This window comes from Vanacampus margaritifer, chromosome 4, assembly GCF_051991255.1.
Source record: "Vanacampus margaritifer isolate UIUO_Vmar chromosome 4, RoL_Vmar_1.0, whole genome shotgun sequence".
Lineage (NCBI taxonomy): Eukaryota > Metazoa > Chordata > Actinopteri > Syngnathiformes > Syngnathidae > Vanacampus > Vanacampus margaritifer.
This window is the reverse complement of record NC_135435.1, coordinates 8,768,405-8,794,966: the sequence shown is the minus strand read 5'-3', so window position 1 is coordinate 8,794,966 and position 26,562 is coordinate 8,768,405. Positions and strand designations below refer to the sequence as shown.

At 37.5% G+C, this 26,562-nt stretch overlaps 1 protein-coding gene across 2 annotated transcripts in view; it reads right to left on the bottom strand.

Annotated features, from left to right (window-relative positions):
* map2k5 (mitogen-activated protein kinase kinase 5) overlaps positions 1 to 26,562 on the bottom strand; it is a 53,584-nt gene that overhangs the window by 7,835 nt on the left and 19,187 nt on the right. For both annotated transcript variants that reach the window (XM_077564732.1, XM_077564733.1), the window contains 12 exons: positions 25,948 to 26,016; positions 24,489 to 24,570; positions 22,943 to 23,004; positions 19,263 to 19,311; positions 19,080 to 19,153; positions 18,472 to 18,522; positions 18,299 to 18,370; positions 16,773 to 16,802; positions 9,541 to 9,567; positions 9,247 to 9,279; positions 5,825 to 5,886; positions 5,503 to 5,548 (listed from right to left, as the gene is read on the bottom strand). In XM_077564732.1, coding sequence (XP_077420858.1) covers positions 5,503 to 5,548; positions 5,825 to 5,886; positions 9,247 to 9,279; positions 9,541 to 9,567; positions 16,773 to 16,802; positions 18,299 to 18,370; positions 18,472 to 18,522; positions 19,080 to 19,153; positions 19,263 to 19,311; positions 22,943 to 23,004; positions 24,489 to 24,570; positions 25,948 to 26,016 — 657 coding nt within the window. The remainder of the gene's footprint in view (positions 1 to 5,502; positions 5,549 to 5,824; positions 5,887 to 9,246; positions 9,280 to 9,540; positions 9,568 to 16,772; positions 16,803 to 18,298; positions 18,371 to 18,471; positions 18,523 to 19,079; positions 19,154 to 19,262; positions 19,312 to 22,942; positions 23,005 to 24,488; positions 24,571 to 25,947; positions 26,017 to 26,562) is intronic.

Genomic DNA, 26,562 nt, shown 5'->3' with positions numbered 1-26,562 from the left:
AGTTCTCAAGGGTCAGGAAGTAATCTGTGTAGGCCTACTGCCAATAACATTGGCAATGATGAAAAGTATTGATGTCACTTTTCATCATTTTGTATCACAACATTCCCTGGCCTACTCAGACTTTTACCATTACTTTTGTGTTCCTCGTGTATTACTCAAAATAAACTCTTCGGATTATTTTCGTGAAAGCAGGTCAAATCTAGACTGACGACTGAACTTGCTGATGGCTTTGTAACCACTTGCGTAATGATAATCACAAGCATTTCACAGTTAAACTTACCAATGGATAAACCTGAATGTGTCACTGCATATTTAACATCCATGCATGAAGTATCTTACACATTGGTGGTGTCTCTGTTTTTCTTCTTTTCACTTGGAGCAACTTGTGTAGTTCTCGATGGGAAAGAAGCATCTGATTTATAGCACCATGTAAATTGCAAGCCGACAACAAATTGAGACGATAGGAAAATTTCTCTCCATGGAATGAGCCATTTTGGTACAAAAGCCTACATAACAATAATTAATGTCCTAAATTCATCCATATTTGAAAAGAAATTGACAATCTGTAGAACATTCTACGTTTTTTAACAGATTCACGCAACGTGTTTACTGACCACAGACTGTGTGTGACTTGAATGAACGACAATAGACTAGTCAGAGGCCAAAATTTTGGGGTCATGAACTCTAAGCTTGGCAACAAGAGTTCACTTGAGCTTGATTACGGAAATTCCTGCGGATTACGAGCCAAATTTTGGATAATAATTTTCAAAGAATTTAGTAAACTGAATTTGAAAAAAAAACAACAACTAAATTTGGACCTTCTTTAACAATTTTGCGTTGTATCTCGGAATCTATCTGTATGAGTTCCATGACGGGTGACATTTTATTTTTTATTTTTTAAATATTGTATAATCATCAACTTAAATAAACTGTCATATTTGAGGAATAATAAATAGTTTGATAAATTTGATGACAGATAATGAAGGCAAAATCTGAGTTTATTGATTGCTTAAAAAAACTGTTGAGTAAAATAGATATATTGTACCGTACTGTATTTTAAGACAGCATATATGTGTTAATTTGGAGATGGGCAGACATGGGAGGGATTCTTTTGTGAAAAATAGTGGGGCTCATCTGGTGTCTCTGGGGGTTGAATGTGTCTCTGCACGCCTTTGAATAGAGAAGCAGAATGGGGGGCTGCATTGACAAGGGTGCTAAAAGGCTGTGTGAAGGCTGCTGGCTAGGGAATGAGGGATGATGAGGGTGAGAGGGAGGGAGAGATAACATGTCAATCAAATCCCAATCAAATCATCTAACTGTGTTGAATCATTGCACTTGTTTTCTGGCCTTCATAGACAGAAATAAGCGGAATGAAAGACCACTGATGTCTGATAAATGCAAACATAAAGGAATTTTACAATAAAATGGTGTATTTTTCAGCAAAAGGGCGAAAGGGACTCAACACAAAAACAAACTGTTGCATTCAGTTTTTGTTAAGTTATTTGCTGTTGTGTTGAATATTTTAGCTTTTTGTTTAGTTATTTGTTGTTGTGTATTCCACTTCATAGCCACTGCAGTCTATAAAGAAAAGAAAGCAAGAAACCTCATACAAGATAGGTGATCATCAAATCCTACCAGCTAAGCCCCTGGAGACAGGCCAGTGGAAAGTTTCATCAACTGGGCAACGCCATTAACTTATGACGACAGCATAGTGTGTCCACAATAAAAAATGCATAAGTATAAGGAGAGGAAAAACACACTCACTTTCCACTCAGATGGCTCTTCATACATTTATCATAAAAGTACAAATAGACAGAATAAAGTTATCTTTCATATCAGAAAAATATTGATATTCAATTTGATAGCGCTCTTCTATGGCCAACAAAATGACACCTGCATTGGTTTTCACTGTACCAATTTCAGTCCAGAAGTTACAACTTACATCATTAATTTGGGAACACAATAGAAGGGAATTTCTAATAGAAGCTCCAAACCCAAACCTACATATTCTGGTGCTCATACGGTCAAAGTGCTTCAATTGTTACATATAGTAGTGCAGTAGATAAGTTTGCCTTCCTAGAAAGGAGTAGCTAAGTTAAAAACTAAAGGCAAATGGTAGCACAAGCAAAACAGGTCGATGCCGTTTGGCACATTAACATACAGATAGAATAGGTAAAAGAGTTTTAATGGACTCAGGAGGCTGGCGGAATGGGAAGCAGAGTAAGAAGTGTGGAAGAAAGAGGGAATGAGGCAGCGGAGAGAGAAAAAGAGAGACAATCAGCAGGCTGGCATTACAAAGGCAGGCATCCATGACCTTACATCTCTGGGCTCATAGCAGGGAGAATGAAATAAAACGCCTAAAGGAAGACAAAAATACAGGTAAGGGAAAAAGTAGATGATAGAGAGAGAGAGAGTTAGCATGACAAAAGTGAACACCCAAAGACATTTGTATGTAGCTAAATATGTAAGGCACAGCCCTTGATAGCTTTTGTTGTGAACTGACACGATAGTTTACTACAACTGAACATTGTGACTTTTTTACATTCTACAGAACATAAGTAGCATCCGTCCATTATCTCTAATGCTTACCGTTGCTGAGGAACATCCTAATCTAGTCGCCAGCCAATCACTGGGCACACAACAAGCATTCACACTCACATTCACAGCTATGGACAATTCAGAGTATTCAATGAACATACCATTAGAGTTAATTTTATCAACGAAAACAAAAAACAAAAACATTTCGTCAACACATTTTTCACCGGACTAAAACTAGACTAGACTAGTCTAAAACACAATAACTGGGACTAAATCAGAAGACTAATGAAGACGAGACGAAAATGTACTTCACTTAATAAAACCTGGACTAAATTCTAAGGACATTTTAGTTCATGAACAAAGATGAGACAGAAATGATATGATTTTATCAAATCCTGTCTCTGCTAATCTGTTACTGTGGCACATAGTGACACACTCCCTTTCAAATCTGCAGTTAAACATGCACAAACACATGAGACAGACAGAAGGTTGGTTCACGGTGAAAGGTAAAAAAGAAAAAAGAAAAAGAAGTAATTTATCCTTATAATGTAATCCAACGGCTATAACGTTCCGACAATAATGTCAAATAATGTTAATCCAACCGCTAACTAATGCTGGCTCTTAGCATAGAGCCATAGTAGCCACTTGTTGATATAAACTCTAATTGTGTGTCAAGTTGTTTTTCATCAAAAAGATGAAGGAAAATTTTTATGTGAAGTAGTTTTAGATCCGAAAAGCTCAACATTATTTGATGACAAAAAAATATACAGTGGTAAAATGATTGTCCGACTAAAACTAGACTGAAACATTGACAGTTTTTGTTGACTAAAACTAGATAAGTAATATTATGTTTCTTCGACTAAAATAAAGACTAAAATGCTAGATTTACAGTAGACTAAAAGCTGACTAAATAAAATTGGGATGAGGTTGGCTAAGGATGAAAAAAATCTAACCAGCGTGATTGAAACTGGACTAAAACTGAGACAAAATTTAAAAATGCCCGATAAAATTAACATTACCTACCATGCCTGTTTTTAGAATGTGGGAGGAAACCGAAGTTTCCTGAGAAAACCCACACAGCCACGGGGAGAACATGCAAACTCCACACAGGAAAGCTGGATTTGAACCGACAACCGTTGAACTGTGAGGTGGATGGGCTATAATTAATAGTATTTCTAATCAAATTATCTATCAGACAAACAGATGTGATATCAAACCATCATCTACACCACAAAAATAATGTTTTAGATGAAGTGATTGAGACAAAAGTATCATTTGTATAAATGATGATGAAACCACAAAAACTAACAACAAAAATAACCTCTGTCTAAAATGTACTGTTAAGAACAACCTCTTTGTCATGAGCCATTCACTACCAATGAGTGTCAGACCATGGTTTCCATTTAGTCCTCTATGGTGTCAGACTGTAAACCTGCTATCTGTTAGCAGCTGCACATTTACACCCTTCAATGCTCTGTCCTCAAAACGTAAAACGTCACCACATAGCTCTCTGAGGACCTAACCGTTGCTTGTCCTTGGCCTTAAAAAAGATGTCTCTCTGCTTTGATGCTGCTTCGTACGAATGATGGTCTTGTGGCGCGGAGAACACCGTGCACAGTGTGGAAGTAGTGTTGTACACTGCATATTAGAGGTTCAAGAGTTAGGCCGTAAAATACATTTTGTAAGTAAAGGGAAAGATCCATACAGGCCGATGATAATGTGATCTGTTTAATCACATCATCATCAATTTAATCATATCTACACCTATATCAAATTAGAAAAAAATGTTTGGTAAATGTATTAATGTTGCAAAATATTTGTGAAATCTATTTCATCTATTGACTGGGGCAGAGGTGGTGGTATACCAACGACAGAGCTGCATTGAGTGCCTGCCTATCTGATTTCATCACCTGCGTGAAATGTGTTAAATGATGATAAATGGTGATAAATGCTGTGCCTGCCACTCATGGTTTAGTGCTGGCATTGGCATCTAGTCCGTATTTGTGTGTCTTGTATACATTATGGTTAAATGAATGGGGTTACTGACAGTTTGTTCTCTACATTTAGTCCACAACTCTTTGTGAGGCCCCAGTTAGGGTCATTCTTTTGTCAAAGTGCAAGTTGTTTGTTTTTTTGGGCCCCCCACTTGATTCTACTTTGATAGATTTTCTTCTTTTTTGCAGTGCCCTATATTTTCAAGTGCCTGCAAATATATTCAGTGATCTAACTCAAAACCTGACAGGCCAGATAGAAGTTGTGGAAACTGGTTTTAAAAAATCTTATGAACCTAGCGTACAGGTTTTTGGAAAGTGCAGGAATCTAGATTACTCCTACAAAATAAAAGTAGTGCATACTTTGATTTATTAAATCTAACATTGTATTGTAGCCTCTGCGTCCAACACACAATTTTAGGGTTGGGTTTTGCTTCCAGATTTTTTTCCAACAAACATTTAATCACACACATTTTGTGGTGATATTGATAACGTTTCTATCGCAATATGTATTGTAGCGAATTATCGCAGAGACCTACCTCAAATAAACACAAAGACACTTCTGATAGATTTGCTTTTGTCTGCTAAAAATGGTCAAAACACATTTAATTAACTCTTGAGCAGTGCTTTGGCCAGAATCTTCAACAAAATGCCGATTTAATTAATTACTGCTGAAGTGCACCTTAAACCAGTCTCAAGGTTTTTTGCAGACCTCCGTGACATTTTTCATTACAAGCAAGATGTTTATTCATGTTATTTTCACATACCAGTACCGATTTTAAAGGTCCTTCACTGAGAACCCCGTAACTTCACAAAAAGCACAATTATAGACAAAAGCTACAGAGATGTTAAAAACTTTGTTTAATTGACTTTAACCGGGTTGCAGGAATATGATGACACTTTATACACAGATTCTTAATGTGATTATTTTCAAGGTTACAACTGCTTAATAGAGTAAATTGGTTTAACTTACCATTAAGTTATTGGGTGCAGGTCTCTCTTTGGGTTGTCTTCTCATACTGAAAGAGTAGGCAGTCAAAATCTACTCAATACAAGATATGTACTGCCCATCCATAAAATAATCCATTCATGCACCCCTTTTCTATAGGTTGCTGCTAGACTGTTCACTACCAGTCAATTGCAGGGCTTAATACAGCAATATTTGTTCATTTAAATCAAACTAAATAATATTCTCAAACTTTGAGTGTACCATGAAAATGTGCATGAGATTGTGAAGAAGTGGTGAATGTATTCAGATGACAACAATGACAACTTTGTAGAAACATTAGACTTACCACTGAGTGACAAAGTGAACAAAAGTCTTGCTGAACTGTCCTGCAGGAAGAACTGGAGGATCCTTTGAAGATAATAATAATGAAAAAAAAAGAGTCAAGTTAAGTTTATGGGTGGTATGTTTTTTCATTTATATTAATATCCAGGGCCTCCTGAAAAACACAATTATGTGTACTGTGTATACTGTATTTTTTATGATGACATTTGATGGGTTGTAATTTGCGACGTCGCCACATCATAAAATGGCAATTCAAAATAAACCAGTGGCCGAGATTGGAGCGAAAGATCGACAGGCAGATCGTTGCTGGATTTGCAGTGATGTGGAACCCTATATAGGTCTGTCGTGCTGAAGGAGAGGCACTCAGCCAAAAGGCAAAGCTCTTGATTAACCTATCAATCTACGCTCTTACCCTCACATATGAGGTGAAGTTAACTATTTCATTAGTTAGAATAGTAAAGAACAATAACTCTCTCCTTTAGAGAAGAAGTGAGAAGTTTGGCCATCCGGGATTGTATCAAACCGGAACATTGAGATGAGCCAAATGAAGTGGCTCGGGGATCTGATCAAGACCCCTCCTAGAGGCCTCCCTGATGAGTTGGAATGGAATGCCTTGTGGCCTCCCAGGAAGAGCTGGAAGAAGTAGCCGGGGAGAGGGAAGTCTGGGCTTCCCTCTTTAAGGTGTGCTCCAGCGACCCAAAGCTTTCTAAAATATAGATTAGATAGGGTGATATGGAAACTAAGGGGTACCTCCCCCCAAAAAAATAATAATCTGGGGGCACCAGGCAGGGGTTTAGTAAAATTTTGATGAATCAATTGCTCTTTATATTTGAAGCCCTGCTGTGCCACAAAAAAACACCTCTGGGCAGTGATTTCAATTTCTTAACGCTCGGATTGGCACCCTCACACAAACCATGATGCATGGACCTATTAAATGAACAAAAAAATGTGTTCCGCCTAATCTCACTGCACTTCACAGTGCTGCCACCACATGGATGAATGATAGGTCATAGAACATATAAAGTAAATAAAAGATGCTTTTTAAATATGGCAAGTAAGTCCGACCATTTACTGGTACCTTTTGCAATATCAAACAGACACACACATGTATGCATGTATTCATGTTTGCAGCTGAGAGGAAGACTGTTGCAGCTTTGATGTGGCAACAGGCAACAGCACAAAAGACAAGCAGGCTGATGAAAGTGGCTCATCCATGTGAATTATTCCTCTGGTTGACAACATGGTTCCACTATGAGAACAAGGGTACAAGGGTACGAGTAAATATACATGTCATTGCCATGAAGCGATTATTAGGCAAAATTAGATCAGTAATTACAGGCTTGAAAATAAAGAGGGCGTTCTTTATCAGTAGAGCTGCTTGCTTTTACTCAAACTGAAAAGAGGAACATTAATGAGAGTGGCCAGATGGTAGGACCAACTACAGAGAAGCTCTACTTCAAGGTATCAACTGTAAACAATTTCAATAGATCATGAAGGAGAGAACAATTTCTTTGAATGCAGTTGGTACATACAAAATATAATTATTACAAGAACAGGTAAAAGGTTTCATGGATTAGAGTAGGGATGGGCAACTGGCAGCAAGTGGGCCACATGCTGAGTGACCCCCTTTAAGTAATTAAAAAATAAATAATAATAAGAAAAAAATGGCAAAAAACATTTTTTTGGGGGGGGATTATGACCATGTTTCCTCTACTAATGTGGACGCCGAGATCCTCGTGGTTCAGCACCCCAGGTTGCACCCCAATATTTTTTCAATCCAAACAGCAACTCTGGGAGGCTATTCTGACATCCTGGATTGAAATTCAAGCAAGAAGCCATCCAAAAATTCACGAGTTCAATGGATGCAAGAATTGCAAAGCAGCTATCAAATTAGAGGTCCTATGTTAAAATGGATATTGACCTGTTAAGTTCTTTTTGATTGAAATATCTTTTGATCTCAGCTAATACAACCTCCTAATGCAACAAATGACTATTTTCACTTCTGTACAACCTATAAAATGTCTTGAAGCAATGCTGTCCATAATAATTTGGAACAGTGCATTTTAATTTAGCTTCACAATTATGCAACACGGTGTAGTGCAGTATAAAGATGTTAAATATGAAATTTCGTGAAAACTTATTACATTAATTGCTGGTTCCGAAAGGGCCACCACAACATTGTACATGGTGGCCCGACAAAAAGTCTTAATGTAGGAGGACCCTATTGTCATATGTCTGGTAAGGAAGTGTGTGGTCATATGTGACCCCTCCATCAATTAAGTTGCCCCTTTACAAATTATTCATTGGTAAACTGATTGAACTGAAATGCTGTACATTTTATTTTTTTACATTAAAAAAAATAATTTTAAGTATGTATGCTTCACAAGGTTGCCATATAAAACACCAGAATTCCGTCTTCCCCCCCAAAAAATTATTCACAAGGGTCAAATTACAAATATTTTTTTTATTGTAATTGGTCTGACACTTAAATGTCAAATTTTGTTTGGTTAATAAATAGAAAAATATTTGAACACACATTAACAATAGGCAAGGGGCAATGTGTATATTCCCTAGTTAGTGTTTTTGCTGTTGTGGCTCTACTGAGTAAAATTAGTTTTTTTTATGAGTTGCTTTTTTTAACATGAATATATCAGCAAAGATGCCCTCTTGTAATTTATGCGGTGCAAATTAATAATATTTGAAATAATGTGTGTGTGTTGAAGCTGTGAATGAGTTAATTTAAGGGCCGGTTGACAGGATCTTGGTATAAACAACTCCTCAACCAGCATAGAGATATAAGAGATCCATGGATTTCTGCTACTGACTTTACATAAAGGGAATGGAGTTCACCATCAATTACATTTAGACAGTATCATTTTAGCACCTTTTAGAAGTATCTGATGTTTATGTCTTATTCTCAACTATGAACCCTTTATGATTTTCAGTAGAAATAGTTTTTTCTTGTTGCTGCTTTGCTTTTGTATTCATTGTGTCATTAAGTCAATAAATTCATTAACATCATTCAATTAATTGACAGTGCAGTCTCTAGCTTTTTCACTATATGCAACTCGTTTTGGGTTTAAATTGGGGTAAATTTGGATTACTTTTTTTACATTTTGAAAACATCACGTAAGGCAAAGTGCTTTCACTTTGTCTCAGAATATTTTGTTAATCTGCTTTGAGCCTGCTGACTTTGTAGAATCTAGAATAGCAGTGTTGTGCATAACACTTAATGAATTAAGGCTCCGCCATACAAATGTGCAAGAATATATATTGTATTGCCTAAGGCAGTTGCTTTGGGTGAAAGGCTGAGTGAGCGGGGAGCTAAGCTGCCCGAGTGGCTTGCTTCATTAGGAAACAAAATATAAGCTTTCTGGTCCATTAGGACTGACTTTAGATGCAAAAGCACATAAGACGACGACTCACCTCATCAACGATGCATTGCAGTAACTGAAGAGGCTGAAAGAGGAGATGAAAAACACGTTAGCTGACAGGGATTTTCTTGGCAATAGGGAAAATCACTGTTGTGATTCATCTTTGCAGATAAATCAAATGCAGGAAAGTCAGACAAAACCATCCTTAGCTCCTGCATTTTTATCATTATTTCATACGAGCACCAACTACAATAAAAGCAGTTTAAGCAAATATTTTAATGCAACTCCAGTGAATGTAAGAACAGCAGAGCATGCTAAGAGTTTTGCAAAGAAAAATAAAACTCACCATTAAAGATCCTTGGTTTTTCTGGATCTGTAACACAAACCAGAGAAAGGAGATATGGCAATATGTAATTAGCATATCATAATCAAGACGATCCACTTGGACACATTATGATCACTAGGAGAAAATTATTGCTTTCCTGGTGGCAATTTGTGGGTATGCGTAACACCATTTACATAATGAAAACACACAATTGTTAATGGCCTTGCTCTCATTTGGGAGAACGGGGATAAAAGATCCACTAATGTGAATTCTCAGAGTAGCACTTTATTTTTGCCCTGCAGGTCTCGAGGTACTGAGATGTACAATAATTGCTACAATCGGCATGACCAGATGTCAAAGTTAGCATGTTCAACATGCCAATGTAGAACACAGTGAAACTTGGAAATCCATTCAGGATGCTGGTCTCCGATTAGTTTGGATTCAGAATGTATAGTTATCATCAAAAATGATAATGAAAATGTGACACACTTATAAAGAAAGCAAGTTAAGCCTCGTAGCGTTCCTAAAGAAACAACATGCAATCGGGAGAGTCACCCACCCCCCACGTCGTGCTCTCGTCATTCACCAGACACATTCAAAAGTTTTGATTGTCCCTTTGGGAACGCTACGGAGACTTACCTTGCTTTCTTTATAGGCGTTTCACATCGCTCGGCAGAGAGCCAGCCGCCATTCTACGTCACTACGGAATGCGTTGCGACATAAATAACAATGCCGGTGTACGTCCAAATACAGTTTCTACAAAATGTATTAAACTGGAAATGATTTTTGAAAAATGAATCTCATAGTTATGTTAGTAACAACCAAATAAATAATGTAGATCGAACTTGCCATTACAGTTGGGGTTACTTTTAAGGCTTCATACAACTCACATTATACTGTACAATCAATTTCCCCCTTTTATTACTGCTTTTAAGATTAGTATTAACTTTTAATTTCATTTCTTTAGCCAACATCACATTTGTATTGATACAAATGATAGCTTAGCTTTATACAGTATAATCAAGAGATCCAAGTATGCGTAACACTAAATCATGAAGGTAATTAAAATGCTGAGTATTCTAAGCGCGCCATGCAGATTAGTAACTAGTGTTGGGCACAAGATGACAGTAGTGTGACGGAACATTACATTGTCTATAAATATTCTGTATCTAAGTGTAAAATTTTCTTTTTATTATACAGTAGTTTGTTGCTGTAATACTACAGTCGCTCAAATTACCGAAGACAAATTTCTTGTTTGTTTTTACATACTTGGCCAATAAAGATGATTTTGAGTTTGATGAAAGATTTCGGTAGAGGTCTCACAGGCAGATGAGCCTTATAAAGTTGAAACCGGAGACAGTAGGGTGTAAAGTTGTGACCATGATGCAGAGATTGGTCCAGATCATACTGGCATGGGTGGACGTGAACAGAAGATACGATGGTAATAATTGCTCAACAATGTTGTATTTTCGAATTTCGGTTTGTACCAGCAATGGTCACAATAGCAAGTCACTCAATGATTTGTTTGGCACACTTTTTATGTCAGATGCTGTTGACATTTACCAATCAGCTCAGAGCTGGTTAAAAAGTGTCATGTTTACGTCAAAACAGTCACCCATCATCCTGGGTCCTTGCTTTCATGAATGTTCACGAATGCTAGGAGCTAAGCTAACTTGCTCCGTACCAGTAACTACAAGTTGCTTGGTGCAAATCCTCGCCCCTAAGTAACTAATACTCGACTTTGTGGAAGTAAAAAAGATTAGATTTCGAGTAGTGCTGACACTAAAGGCGGATGAAGAGTAGCTAACCATGCAAGCAGACTAAGCAAGAAGAAAGAACATTAGATGATAGAGAAACTAAAGCTAAACGCAAAACTAAAGATGAAAAACATTCACAAATGATAGAACACTTTTCACAGAAGTCTGACTCGAATCACTCAAGGGCGGAGAGCAACCATCTACAAAAGCACATTACCATTACAATCAATAAGTACCTCTTGATGTAATCATGGGTAAGTTGATTTAGTAAACACAAAAAAACAGCTACAAATGAGGCTCATCAATAGTATTAGCTAGCATACAAGCCCAAATGACATGCGGGTGATGTGACATCACACAAGGGCAAACAAATTTGTACACTAGCACTTTACACAAACAGAAGTCAGTAACCTCACTTTATCGACATTATATACAACAATAAATGTTAAGGAACACAGGGGAGAAAAAAAGTTCCCACAAGGTTGAACCAAAGTAAAACTTTTAGAGCTTTGGTCTGAGCACAAGAATGACGAATATAAAAGTTTTTTTTTTTAGCAAATAACTGGGGGTTGGTTCCACAAAAATCTGTGAATGCTAAACTGTGGGTATGTAGAGTTAACTGTATTTAAAATGTGGTCAACAGGAGTGATGTCCCTATGATACCTTCCCTACAAGTTTGATAAATAATATAATAATAATAAAATTAAAACTTTTACATTCCTTTTTCATGGTCATCTTAGTAGAAGAAAACCTCCCCAGCAACAACATTTATATACCGCACTCTTATATTCTAAGTGACTAAGTGATGGCTGTTTCAAGATGGAGGCTTTGCTAATGTCTGGCTAATCTAATAGTGTTTTCTATAAAAATGTTCATTATGAAACTATTTTGACAGTATATTATAGCACTTATTGATTCAGTCAATTAAATACAGGTTCCCACACACTGTAAATATCAAGAGACTCTTAAACTGCCTCCATATCCACTTTTGCCTGATTCAGACACATTAAAGGCAACAATGTAAAAGTAATTTGCCCTGAAATAATTACTTGGACTAAATTGCATACTGCTTCAGAGGTTGAAATTGTATTGTGGAACACAAACCATTTCAAGCATAACCGAACACTTATTTTTGTATGGGGAAGCTTAACCACGTATCAAATGTTATCTCCATATCTTTTTATTTTAAGACTGAGCTTGTTTATCACTTGGATATGAATAGAAATATTCAGAAGTCCATCTAGACAGAATAGGACATATATGCAAGGCATTTCCTCTCATTTGTATTTTTGTAACACTCACAATGTTTCAGACAGCATTTTCCAAACAATCCATTTGTACACTGACTTTTCCTCTTTTTTGTATGACCTTTCATACATATTAAAGCATTATACTACGATGAATTAAGACCTTGCCCGTGATAGCAATAGCAAGTGTAAATAGTTGGTTAAGATTGCCAGGAAAATAACAAAATAATGAGAAACAAAAGCAAACAAAAAAGACAAGTCAGGGCCAAACGTGCTGATGGCGGTACACACATCAGATCTAGTGTCTTCAAATACTTTTACACCGCTAGATCAGGGCCTCAATTAACTTCTGACAAAAACCTTTCATCATGACAAACATGTATCAACTCATGTTACGACCCACTGTGAGGATGCACACACGCACACACGCACACACAAGGACACAGAGTTTCTGGGGAAAAAAAGGCTCATAACTGATGCTTCTAGCCTTTCAGAAGTTTAAAACATGCTGGAAATTCTGGTTGCAAATCATAATCGTTCACTAGACTACAGTACAGACTAAAACGTCGTTCCTTAGTCTGTATTAAAATGGTCTTTGGAAAAGTGTAATGGAGAGTTTTTGTACTGACAACTGTGCCAACGTTTGTAAAAATGACAGTTTAGGCCTGAGGAATTTGGCTAGCTATGCCTTACTTGCTGGATCCAAACACTCTTGCCAGACCGCTCAGCAACAGCCTGTAGGTGATCGGTCAGCAGTACCATATGGAGGCTGAGAAAAATTAAGAGATTACAAAGCTGCATGACACTAAGACACTCACTAAGGCTTTTTGGGCTTTTACGTATCGGTTCACTTCGCAAACATAAAGAACTGGAAATTACAAGGATTGCACACAATGGCTTTATATCTAGTACGTAACAACTTATATCTAAAGTATATATCCATCCGTTATATACCACCTTAAAAACATGTTTATAAAGTGCTTGGACAGAAGAAGAGCATGGATTTGTAACAAACAAGTATAAATGGTAAAAAAACAAAACAGACACCAGTTGTCATACGATCTACTGTATCATATAAAACCGAATGTTACATTATCTGCAAGTTAAAAATATGGTAAAGAACGGCGCGGGCCGTGTTGGGGTGGAGGGCGCTCCGGGCTCCTGGGTATGCTCTCCGGCCAGGGGGTTGTGCCCTGGCGCTGCTGAGCCTTGGGGGCCCTAGGGGGTTGCACTTGCCCTATCTTGGCCGGGGTCAACGGCTCCCCTCTTTGGTGGAGGTTTTTCATGCATGCCAGATCCACCACACCAGCATCTACCGAGATTCAACACACATAACACAATCTGATTCTTCCTATGGTCGTTGAATCGGTGGAGGCTGATGTCTGTGGATCTCACTCTGCTTCATCTATCCTTCCTTCCTTTCTTTAGTCTTTCCTTTGGTCCCTTGAGGTCTCTCTAAATAGTTGGAATTTATATGATTTTTGGGTTGGTGAAAGATTCTGGTTGGTCACCCGGTGTGTAGTAGGTGGTGTCTGGTCGGTGCTGGATTTTTGGACAAAAGCCATTGAGTAAAAGTGAGTTTTAGGAATTGTTTTACAGGATATCACCAATTTTGCACTTTTTATCTCATCAAGCAGGTTGTTCCCAAGTCAAGGCAGCCTGATGGAGAAGGCTCTATTACCTTTAGTTTTAAGCCTTGACTAGATGTCCTGCCACATGGTTGGCTCATGATGAGAGATTAAATGTTTGGGAGCCAGAACCATACATACTATAAAAGTAATCTTAAAATTAATTATATAAACTAACTGTAAGCCAACACAATAATGCTAAAAATATGACTTGACTAAGTGAGAAGCAAATAATTGATTTTTGGTTTACAGCATTACTGGAGATTGCAACAGGCAGAAAATGAGCACATGGATTTCAACAAAAATCTGAGAAAAACGCAATATGCATGATAATTTGGGGTACAATACTAAAGATGTAAAATATGAAATAATTATTGAAACTTATCGCATTATATCATAAATATACAGGGCCAGTGTGTGTTCTGGCAGGGAGTAAATTGCACTCAGTACAAAGCAACTTTGTCTACCAAATACTGTTAAGTAATCTTGGGTCCCTTTGAAATGCCTTGAAAGTTATTATTATTAAAGCAACACTAAGGAACGTTCAGTTGACGTTGATTATGGCGACGCCATATGGACAAAAGCGTTAATGTTATGCCTGAAGGAAGACCACATTTCTCATGAGGACAAGCACATTGCGCATTTTTTTAGCTCACTCCAGCGAGCAATGACATTCAAATTGACTTCTGTCTTTCTCACGAATGGGGAAAGGGTGAAGTGACGTATGCCATAAAGCAGTCAGCACATTTGTAGTTTTTTTGCATGGCGGTGTTCCTAACATCCTTCAAGTAGCAGTAACAAGTAGCTTAGCGCCAGTAAAAATAATAAAGACTCCCTCAGGCCTTGGCAGAGGTACCATTAAACTAGTTTTAAGTCTATGCTTCATCAGAAGAAGAGTTATGAAAATATTATGGTTGAAAAGTTCCTTAGTGCTACTTTAAATCAAAGCATAGCTGAAGCATCAAACTCTTTAGATAGAAACCACAGGCTCTCATTTCGTGCATAGGCCCAAAATGGAAGCTGAGGTAACCAGAATCAGATTGCTCAACTAGAGATTAGTGAGATAAACCCATTTCATGGGCTAATTAAGACTTGATGGGATTGGGAAGTCACTTCTGTGGTCGGCAATTACATCTGAGCAGGACTTAAGGTAATGTAATGAGAGAAAATGCTGCACTCAAATCAAAGATAGCGTGTATCACCCAGCCACCCCAAAAACACACACACACAAAAACTACGGAACAATCTAGTTGACACAAACCTCTTCATCCTTGGCTTTTGCGAGGACATCTAATGAAACTTTGGAATCCTTCATTATTCCCTTGAATGGGGACTAACAAAGCCAGTTTTCTCATGTGTATCTGTGTATCCAGAGTTCTATTCTACATTAGTTTGAATGTGTTTGTATAATTCAGAACATTTATTTACTCCCAGTCAGGCAAGTATAAAATTTTAATATTCATTGTTTCGTTTTTCCCTTTTGAAGCATTTCAAACAACTGAATGTATGTGCTTGTATTAGACCAGTGTGTGTGTCTGTGTCATGTTTGGAAGTAATAAAGACTGCCCCTTGTGGCATAAATATTGAATAATCATTTCAAGAGAGGGTGTCCATCACACCGTCAATGATGGACACCCGTTTTATTGACAAAAATGGGAAACTTCAAAAAATTGATCGGACAAAGCACCGCCGGAAGTGGGTTTTCGTCTGTCAATGTAATCGTTATTAACTGGGTCAGTACCGAGTCCTTCTCAGTCTGTCAATAGCAGATGCCCGTTTCGATGAAGAATACCAAAAACACAAACGGATGCCCAGTTCGCTGGCACGCCGCAAAGTAATTCCACTTCTATCCTGGGACCTGAGGCCGAGCCACTCTTTTTCTCCTGCAGTAAATATGCACTTACCAGGTATGCTTACTTCCTCGCACACCAAACTCCAAGCCTTCTATCTTTTGACTCAATACTGATAGCTAGACGTGTTTCCTCATTATTGTTACCTTTATGCAAACATTAGTTTAAGGCTCAGTTCGTATATTTTACATCAGGCATGTTGTTAGAGAGCTAAGGGGTCCTTTTGTGCGCCATTTTACATTAGGCAGGTTATTGAACAGCTAAGGGGTTCTATTAACCATTTCTCAATATGACTTCTTGTCCGTTCTTATGTCCTTATGATCTCGTACTGTTCTAATTGAAAGTACGCATTAAGTAAGCACGCATGGAATGTTGTCTTTCTGTTCTATTTTTAAACTAAGGATGCATCAGTTGTTGCCTGTGAATAGTAGTCTACAAAAATATCCTACGGTGCATTTTGTGCTGCTATTGCGACTATCGCGGCAAATCCAAAACACTATACTCTGTGATCTTCATATTGAGAAACGGCCATTGAGTCAGTTGGCCACGAGCAGTGTGCACATACTATATGTGGCGACATTAGTGAGGAAAATACTGTGGTGATAAAATGTAATTTAGCAAGACAGAAGACAACATTGACGGATTAACGATTGACGGACTAACAACTGATGGACTGTAATTTACTATCAGTCCTAAAATAGCAGCTGTAATTTAGCAATGATGCAAGTCCAGTTAAAATAACGTAAATGCAAATGGAACTGAAGAACTCACCTGTGGATAGGGAAACATTCCGAGGGCCAGCTGAGAGGAAAAACAGCACAATATGCAAGTGAATATTATTTCGTATGATTGAGAAAAATAAATAAACAAAAATAATAAATACATAAAAAAAAAAAAGGCCATAACCGCTAAAAAATATCTTGTGAATGCTGTTAAATAGGTTTGGCCAACTAGGATATAGGTTCCTACTCCTCGGTGACCCTAAAATGTATAAAAGGGAGGAAATGGACGGATGGACGGACGGAAGTAAGAGAGGAAGGAAAGCTGGCAGGCTTAATGGATACCAGTCAGTTTCTTTAGCCAGTAGGCATGAATGATTTGGGCCGCGTTGCTGTCTAGCTCTTCATCTTCGACATTCCTGCATGGATATCTGACGCTGTTATGTAGCTAAGACTGTGAGTCTTTCCTTGGCAGTCTCGTGCTTCATCTGTGAACATGTTGCTGTATTTCTTGGGCATTTCTTTCCTAAGCTTCACACCTTTGCTTTGCTGTGTTAGGAAGCTAACATCCATCCGGATCTCCCTTACTTTTGCCTCTGGCCTACTCTTCCACGGAGGTGGCCCATGCTCCTTCATGTTGTTCCGTCTCATAACCAAGCATCTCTAGCATAACTGATACTGCTGTGTAGTTGAGCCAGGTTGACATCATCCAGTAGGGATTCTGATGGTACTTCTTTAGTAATGATAAGAATACTGTTTAAGTCAATAAGCAGTATTGGGGTGTCACAGTGTTTTGGTGATTGGAAGAGGACAAGTGATGGTTAAAACGTCCAACTTCCATTTACACAGCAATGCTTGCAGTGCTTGTTAATTACCAACATTTGTGATTCCTGATGTTGAAGACTGTGGGTTGTTACTTACCAACTCATACAAACACTAGGCCATTCTTACTTGCCAAGTTACTTTGAATAACTACACGAGGGTGCTTGAAAACAGTTCGAATACTTTAGTCGATGCATGCCCTTAATGTGAGGATGTGTGCTTCTTATAGGGGGGTTGGTGAAAGGTTTCCTGACATTTGGCAAGTCATTTGGTCAATGGAGGTTGTATAGATGAAAACATGATGATGATGATGATAGGTGAAGCTCAATCTAAATTGAGTAGGAGTGCAAGTCATTTCATGTAGTTCAATATGTAGCTAAGATGCATTGAATAAAAGGGGACATGTAAAACAGGGTTAAACAATCACAGAGTTCATTTTCTGTGAGCTCCTCATTATTGTTATACTTGTAATAATATTAAACATTAGTGACACAAAAAGCTGAGGCAGAAGTGCAAATCATTTGTTCTACCGTGGCCAGAAACCGATTGAGAATCAATAACTTGAGTGGGCAGACAAGTGACAAGATACTGAAATTTAAATGATATTTGAAAACACATTGTCAATCAGGCACTTTAGCAAGACCCTGGGGAGCAATGAACACTGCTTCACTGCATCATCATCAGCTCTCACTAGACTCAAGACACACACGCACACACCTATGAATCTCATGAAATCAGACAATTTTTTTGTCATACCTCCATGAAAGAGATTCCAACACTCCAGACGTCTGCATGGATACCATACTGTTCCCCTGATATCCGTTCTGGCTATGTAAACACAATATGAAAAGGAAAAAAAAAGAGCCTGTCAAGGGCATAGTTATGAGCTCTCTATCAGATAAAAGGCAATATAATTAAAGTCCACTTACTGCCATGTATGCATTTGTTCCCACATATGTTTTGGCAATTGAATTCACCAACTGTAAATATTGACAGTGATAATGAATGAAATCCTGGTTGCTATCATTTTAGAGCACAGAAGAGTACGTTGCTATATATTGTTAGACACTAACTATATGTCCTACATTTTAAGCAGTTTTGTTTCTATATAAAGAGGTACCGGTAAGCAGATATTCAGGTTAGCTGTTCAGAAAGATCTCCCAAATGCTTACATTCCAAACGCACATATTGCAACATCCTCCACAGGCACACAGACACAAACATGCACACAATGACATGGGTATTGTCTGTCACCCACGCTGTCTCCACCTCTTTCGAATGCATATCAATGAGGCTTCACAGTTGTGAATGTGGTCATAATTATAACGAGATTTTTTTTTGAAGTGTGTAGAACAATGGGATGGGGGGGGGATGTGAATCTACGAGACAGACCCTTGGGAAAGCACTGGGTCTAAAATGAATGCAGTGATTGACAGCTTGACCATAGGCCCAAAGCACTGCACACAGTAGAAATGTATTTCTTCCCTCTCTCCCAAGCACCAACCTCTCTAAACATTCAAAAAACGATTGAGTGTACCTGAGTGCTGACACCAAAGTCGCATAGCTTGACTTGTCCTCGGGTGTTCACCAGCATATTGGAGGGTTTGACATCTGCAGAGACAAACTGTGTGATACAACTGCAACATCAGCAATCTTGACACTGATCTTTATCAACTCGGCTCTTTTTACAGAAACAAAGCCCAAACCGAAGTTTACTCACCTCTGTGAAGTATCTTTAAACTCCACAGGTACGTTAGGCCTTTAACTACCTGCCAAAATAAAGAACACATTTTTAAGTTTTAGGTTTAGTTGAAAACCCTTGTGTATCACGCAAGTCGCATGTAAGGGAGTACAGTAATTTCTGGACTATAAGCCACTACTTTTTTCACTTCCATTCGACCCTGCGGCTAATACAAAGGTGTGATTTATCCATCAGATTACAAGGGGGCGCACTATAAAGGAAGCGCAAGAGCGTCAGGCAGAGCAAAACAAACCAAGTGAGCCCAAATATAGTAGGAGAGAGAAAGAGAGCAAGACAATTTGCGCCCTCATTATGGAAAAGAAAGTAGTGGGAACCCGGTGAGGTAACATTAAAACACATGCGGCAAAATTGAGTATTCCCCAAATTTAGCTAGCGCGGCTTATAGTCAGGTGCACTTTATATTCCAGAAAATACTGTTTTTTGGCAACCTGGGATGAAATTTGTCCCCAATTTAATTATACAGGATTAGTTTTTTCTTGCCTCTTTTTCCGACACCATTCAGACATATCAAGAAAGCTGCAAACATACTCAACGTAACACTCCGCCTATACGCTAAGGCTAACTTCAAAAATAAAATTTACCAGATAATACATCGACGGCAATGCAAATAGACTTAGTAGACTTTTACTTTAAAGTTGGCCCACGTCGAGGCGTGATGGCTAGCTTAATTTCCCTTTTAGACATTTAGGATTTCTTTATCGTAGTTTTTATTGATATTATAGTTGCGACTAACATCAATGCAATGCTATCCTGAATTCATATTCAATCGCTAATTTACGACGCTAAGAAACCGCTAATTAATTAGGCCGTCATTGTAAGATATGGCAGAAGTGTCCAACATAATTAGCTAACAGCTAACTGTTAGCATTATCAACGAGTGCCTGGCTGGTAGCTGTAATTGAGTTTGACTGCTGGTACCTTAAATTGCATTTTGAGGCCTTTTCATTATATATATATATTAAAAAAATATCATTTCAACTTTGTCTTCATTTATTTTATAATACACTTTTGCCCATTAAAAAATAGAATAACAACTCAAAATGTCAAACATAGCTTGTTTTGATTTTAGGAACACAACTTTAAGCCATTAATACCTTGTTAATTTACACATGGACCATGTATAAAATAAGAATGCTTCTGCCTCATATTGCACTGCATGTTGTGTTCCTAAATCCTTAACGGCTAAATAAGACATTTTGAATTGATTTTTTATTTATTTAACGTGAAAAAGCGTTTTACAGTCAAAGTATTTTATTTTCATTTTTTAGCTGATCCAAAAAACGATCCAATCTGTTACTCAAATCTGTGATCCGATCCGAACCGTGACTTTTTTGAATCCGTTGCGCCACTACTATGAAATGTTTGTGAGTACAAGGTCATAACTGCCATTTGTCTTGATCCGAACTCTCAACAAAAGTGAGACCCCCTAGTTGACGGGGAAAATCTCAGAGGACTGGTTGTTCAGGCAGCGGACAAAAACAAGGCATAGTTGTTGGTTCAAGACAAAATGGCATAAAAAGTTTCCATTTGTGTGCAGGCCTTACAATTACCATTCTTTCATTAGTCAAACTTTTGGCTCTGTAAACCTTGAATTAGTCACTAAGTGCAGATACTGAGAGTTAATTGAGCTGAAGAGAGTCGCTCCTGAACAGCATTAAAAAGTGCAGTTAGTACATTTCAACAGCACAGAGTGAAAAAAGTACAAAAGTACAACACTTGTAAAAAGTAATATAACAACCAACAGCGGGAGCTTTTTCTGAAGCTTTTAGATCATGTAAACAGCTAAAGAAATTGTCTGAGGTCAAGCAGCCTAAAAACGTGGTGAGAATGATGTGTAGATCTTTACTCAGACCCTCGAGTGCCTCTAGTGTGATGATTAAAAAGTTGTGATGGTGAAAAGGAGGCAAAGTTGTAAATTACTGAATTAACACAGACGTAACATCTGTCATTGATTACAGACAAAGTTTGAGAAGCGGAGATAGAATAGAGGAGAATTGTAATGATCGTTCAAGGCCATTATTATAAAAGGACTAGGTATAAAAAGGAGAGGGTCATTGCACTAAACAGAGACTAATTAATCTTTTGACGTGTTTCCTTTCTTCTACTTTACTTGGAAAAGACAGCTTTCGTTAAAGCCATTTAATATATGAAATCACAAATTATCTTGTGAGGTTGGTTATGTGCCATGTGACATTGGCTTTTTGTGCACGTGTCGCTCAACACCATGCTTTGTGTTTGTCGTATCATGGGCGCGTTGCATTTGTTTTTGTAATGTGAACGAGATGTAAGCTTATTGGGTTTAACAAAAAAAATTAATTAAGCATCACGCAGTGTGAACGTAGCTTATATGAAAATGTTGTTTACTTATATAGAGACGTCCTTATCATTGTCCCGTTAAAAAAACACACAAAAAAAACACCGGCTGTGTGGGATAGCCGATTACCCCAGTAATCGCTGGAAAAATCGATAGGATAAGCGATTCCAAAAAGATTAGTGTGTGGCATTATAATTCTGTTAAACCACAATTCAAAAAACAATATAATGGCAGAAAGATAAAAAGGATGGAGTTGCCAGGCAAGCGGTGTCGAGGAAGAGAAGGTTAATGGATATAGTGAGGGAAGACACGAGGGCAGTTGGTGTTAAAGAGGAGCACGCAGAAGATAGGCTTAGATGGAAAAGGATGACATGCTGTGGCGACTCCTAACAGGACAAGCCAAAAGGAAAAGATTTTACAGGCTGCACACTGCCTACACTGTAGCAGAAAGTCAATTGAGGTCACTTAAAATCTTAAAGTAAGTTTTTTGAACTGAGGACAACATTTAATTAATCAGAAATACTAGAATACTACTATTACTACTAATAATAATAATGATAATAATACAAAAAACGCTCTTCTTTAACTCATTCACTGCCATTGACAGCTATAGACTTTTAAAAAATTCATTTTAACTATTTCTATTAGTTTAACTTTTTTTTCCATTTTTGTTAACAAGAGTATGAAAACCTAGATTTTTTTGTACATTTAGAACAGATATTAAATTTGTGATTAATCGTTAACTAGTGAAGTCATGCGATTAATTACGATTCAAAATTTTAATCGCCTGATGCCCTTAATTTTTAATAATCTTTTCTTTTAAAAAATAAATAAAAAAATGTTAAATTTTTAATAATCTTTTTTTTTTTTTTTTTAAAGAAAAGATTATTAAAAGTTAGGGGCGCCAGGCGATTACAATTTTTAATCGTAAATAATCGCATGACTTCACGAGTTAACTTGCGATTAATCGCAAATTTTATACCTGTTCTAATACAATAAAGAAAATTCTAGGTTTTCATACTCTTGTTAACAAAAGTGGGAAAAAAAATTTTAACTAATAGAAATAGTTCAAATGAATTTTTGACGTCTATAGCTGTCAATGGCAGTGAATAAATTAGAAACAAAAATGACATTTCTAACAAGTGACCCCCAACAAGCCTTTGAACAATTGTTGCATAATACTTCCACTCCGAAAAAAAGAATGGTTCATATATTAACATTAAATGTCCCAAAATAAAATGACATACAGTACGTGCCCATGATGAGTGTACTTCCAACTACAACTGTATACATTTCATACTGTGTGCTATACATTCAAACTTACTGCCACAGCAATTCTTCCCAGGACATGCTCTGGAATCCTTTTATACACATCAAGTGAACCACCTGTATTGGAAAAAGAGTTATTTTATTTATCCAACAAACAATCACTTCATTATCTTAAAGGGGAGATATTATGGAAAATTAACTTTTTAATGTTTGTATACATAGAGTTGTGTCTCTTGAACAGAGTGACTGCCCACTGCCCGGCCAGCCATCGATTGTGAGATTAAACAACCAAGGACATACTCTGTTCTTTGCTTGTTTATGAAAATTGTGCCTGTCCCACAAAACAGTGGGGCTAATTAACATCCATCCACCCATTATGCGCCGCCTATCCATAATAAAAGTAAGTAATGTATCTCCACCAATAACTTGTCAGAGAACTAGTTTTCTGTGGCAGCCGAGCTGCAGCAGTGTTAACAGTGCTACCAGCTTAGCTTCTCATAAAGTAGGGCGTGGGGTCTATTTGTGTTTGGCAATGTCATACGTAATGTCACACAACAACATTAATTGACAGGGGTGTTTCTGTGTCTTGGTGATCAAGAGATGTCTTCACAGGTAAAGCTGCTATGGAGTTCGGCGGCCAACAGCAGTGAGGAACACGCCCACAAGTTGCTGGCCACTGCATGGCTGTCCTAACGAAACCCGTGGCCGTGCTCACCACTGGCCAAGCAGTATACGTGACAGATTAGCCCCTAAAACGAGCTGACTTCACAGTGGCAAAAAATATGCTGTAAGAAATGCTTATAATGTTTTATCCCTTTTGACTAAAGCATGCCACGGACAGGTGGGAACTACATTTAAAAGAAAAAAAGATTGTGTCTCCTTATTTCCATGCACTCAAACAACATATTTGCAGATTTTTCAACAATTGTATAAATGAACTAGCTTTTAATCAAATATAGTCAGTAATAAATGAACACCATAAAAAACGAATGTGACATTATCTACAATGCAACAAAAAGTAATTTACTGCTTATTAAAGAAAAGAAAAAACAATAACCCATGGGGATTCATTAAATGTCTCAATGGGTCACAAATTCCCCTAAAAATGTGAAAATAAAAACAAATTTGCACTCACAATTTTGTATTCTGTAGACAAAAAACTATTTGTTTAAATCTGCAAATATATTTTTAAATTAAAACCAAAAACTCAGACTTAGAAAATATCAGCTTTTTGAAAAGACAAAAATGTATAAACTGTAAAGGTCTAAAACAAGTGCCAAGCGGTTAGACATACTTTGTTGTCAGTTTGGCAAAAGTGTGAAACAGGGGATTCAATGCATTAACACAGTTAACACACACAGACACTACCAACACAGACATCTCACACTGAATGAGACACGCACACACACTCACACGGGCCCCTCAAATTCCACTCAAGTCAGGATTTATTACACCCTTGTAGCTTTTAGCACACTGGCATGCTAAGCAGCTCACAACACTATGACATTCTTTTGATCAGCAGATGTGTAAATGGATACATGGGAGAGACACGGAAGACAGGTGAGAGGAACACCAGTCACTAATGTGACAGGAAAACTCACCATCCATAAATTCTGTACAGATGGATATCCTGTTCTCCACAAAAAAAGCACTGAAGAAAGTGATGATGTAGGGTGAGTCACACTGCAAAAAGGATAAAAGAATTGCAGAATACATAAATAGTATTTCTAAATACAATATCTAAAATAAAATAAAAATCAGTTTTTCTAGGCAAGATTTTTGTGTGTTAACGTTGTGTATCCTTTACTGTATCACCGATTGTAAATATCAGACAGGTTTGATAATTATTTTCACAGATGAATGAATGAATAGAAAACTTCCCATGGAGGTTGTTCCTCATTAGTAAGCTAACCACTGTTTTTATCTAGAATGAGGAGGAAAAGAAAGCTGTTTCTGCTGATAAAAAGCATACAATAGTCCAATGCCTTGTGAAAGGAATGAAAATTCTCCTACTCCTAAAAATACTAAATGAAAATAAAGATTTGTATTTATGAAATTGATCAGTTCAATCAGTCGTTTTGTGACAGCTACTCTCCTAATACCATGCAATTGCCTCCCAGAAACGTTCCCTAATAGAACTCTATCAGAAAGAACCTGCTTCTATTCTGAGTCACACACAAATAAAATAATCATTCACTGTCAGCCATTTTACAAAATTTCAAAATTTTCAATACCCACACGATATTATCTTCAATAATTATATATAAACCAAATCTGCCGAATAACAGAATAGACTCGCTCCTTTCTGTCTTGTCCCGTTCTTTTATAATCGACAGTAGAAAAATTTAGGTTGCATAAAATGCAGCTATTACTCCCATGGACTCGCAAACTGTGTTTATTTCATATAAAATGGGGCAATGATGTTATCTACTGGCGGTTGCGCATCAGTAAAGTCTGACATTTAGGAAAAACAAGTACATTTCTATCCGCTTCCGTTTTGCAGCAATTAGCATTAGAATATAGCTAAGTTTCATCATTATTCACAAATCTGTTTAAAACACTGGGGAAAAGAGCTTTTTTGCAATATGGCTGGTTGCCTGGTTGATCTTTTATACTCTGCTACCACCTGCTGACCGTTTTTTGTAATAACTACCATTGCTTTAAGCATCCTCTTCAGGTCAGAGGCTGCATCAAAGCCTTCTGTATGCACTAGCATTTTTTTCAACGTATAAATGTTTCTGGAACCATGGCAATATTTAAAATAGACCGTTTTTATACGTTTTTGGGAGCGAATGAGTTTTAAGAACACACTCTCTATGTGGAAAATGTTGTTGGTACTCCTCTGTTAGAACATCTGCACAGTGCATATTGATGTTAATATGCCAGATATTATACATAGGCTAGTTTATTATGCAGTCTCTTGGAAACTTGATGTAACATTTCAAGTACATTAAGACAAGTCTAAAAAAACAAAAACATAACATTTCTGCATGCACCATTAATCTATCTTTGAACATGGGCATCAATTTGTTCAATAAAATGAATTACACTGAAACTGACCTTGTAGAGAATTTCTAACTCTGACATTATCTGCTTCTGTAGCTCCACAGTGATGTCAAGAGGAATCACCTGTGAGAAAAAAGCGGAATATACCCCAATTACAGAAGACAATTTATGCTTTTTCTTTTCACAATTTAAAACAGTTCACAGGTATCTTATTAAGATGAATAGGACAAGTTTTTGTCAATTTCCCCAAGGATCAAACATAGTCAGGGATGTATATAAAAGTGCAAGCGCATTGAAAATATTACATGTGCACCAGATTCCAGTGAGCGACTGTGCATTTGTGTACCAAGGAGCGGGGCGGTGTACGGGGCTTGAGGTTTAAAATAAGCCGCTTCCGTTCCAAACACTACCACAATACTGTTTCCCCGTCACACCACTCTCGTAAAACTGCACTGTAAAAAACAGCTAGCACACTTGTGAAGGAGAAAATATTGGCGCCATGATTATGGACACCAGGTAGATACGACATGCCACTTTGAGCTGCAATGCTAATCTAGTGGGGGCAGATTGAACTCGGCAGACTCCATGTTTGTGTATGACACGAAGACCAAAATAATAAGGATGCCTTCATTGCACATTGTGCTGCACATGGTTTCAGTTTGTTTATCT